Raw genomic sequence first — 516 nt, forward strand, 5'->3', positions numbered from 1 at the left:
GGAAGTGGGTTCTGACAAATGACAAACAGCAGAGGGAGCCTGCCCCCCGGGGCGGAGGAGGAAGTGGGCCTCACAGAAAAAGGAGAAGCTAGACCCTGGACTTGAAATATGAAAAATAAAAAGGGCAACCCTTGGCTTCGCGCGGTAGTGACGCTTTAGGAACCCTGCTGGAGCCGGAAGGAGTAGACGGAGAGAGAGAGAAGAGGGCCTCCTCACACACCCTGGACCCCTGGACCCCGGGCCCACTCCTGCCGCGCCCCCGCCTCCCACGACTGGCACCCCCGGGCTGTCCCAATTCTTCAGCGACCGGTCCCCTCCCCTCGCCTCCCTCCTTCTCGGGCCCCCGCTTCCTCTCTGCCTTCCGCCGCCCGCTTCTCTCGGCACACCAAGGTTTCTCCCCGCTTTTCGCAATCCCCGCTGTCTCCCCACACCATGGATCGAACCCTCACCGGCATCTTGGCAGCACCCGGGTTCCAACCCAGAGGAGCAGAATCCAGGTAGAGCAGAGCGCTTCCG

The 516-nt window shown here is 62.8% G+C and overlaps 1 protein-coding gene across 1 annotated transcript in view; it reads right to left on the reverse strand.

Moving 5' to 3' along the window:
- Positions 1-516, reverse strand: part of ARPC3 (actin related protein 2/3 complex, subunit 3, 21kDa) — a 23,427-nt gene extending 22,911 nt beyond the window's left edge. The window contains exon 1 of the mRNA XM_011997931.1: positions 450-516. Within this exon, the coding sequence (XP_011853321.1) occupies positions 450-455 (6 nt within the window). The 5' untranslated portion in view covers positions 456-516. The remainder of the gene's footprint in view (positions 1-449) is intronic.

This window comes from Mandrillus leucophaeus, unplaced genomic scaffold, assembly GCF_000951045.1.
Source record: "Mandrillus leucophaeus isolate KB7577 unplaced genomic scaffold, Mleu.le_1.0 Scaffold55, whole genome shotgun sequence".
NCBI classification, from domain to species: domain Eukaryota; kingdom Metazoa; phylum Chordata; class Mammalia; order Primates; family Cercopithecidae; genus Mandrillus; species Mandrillus leucophaeus.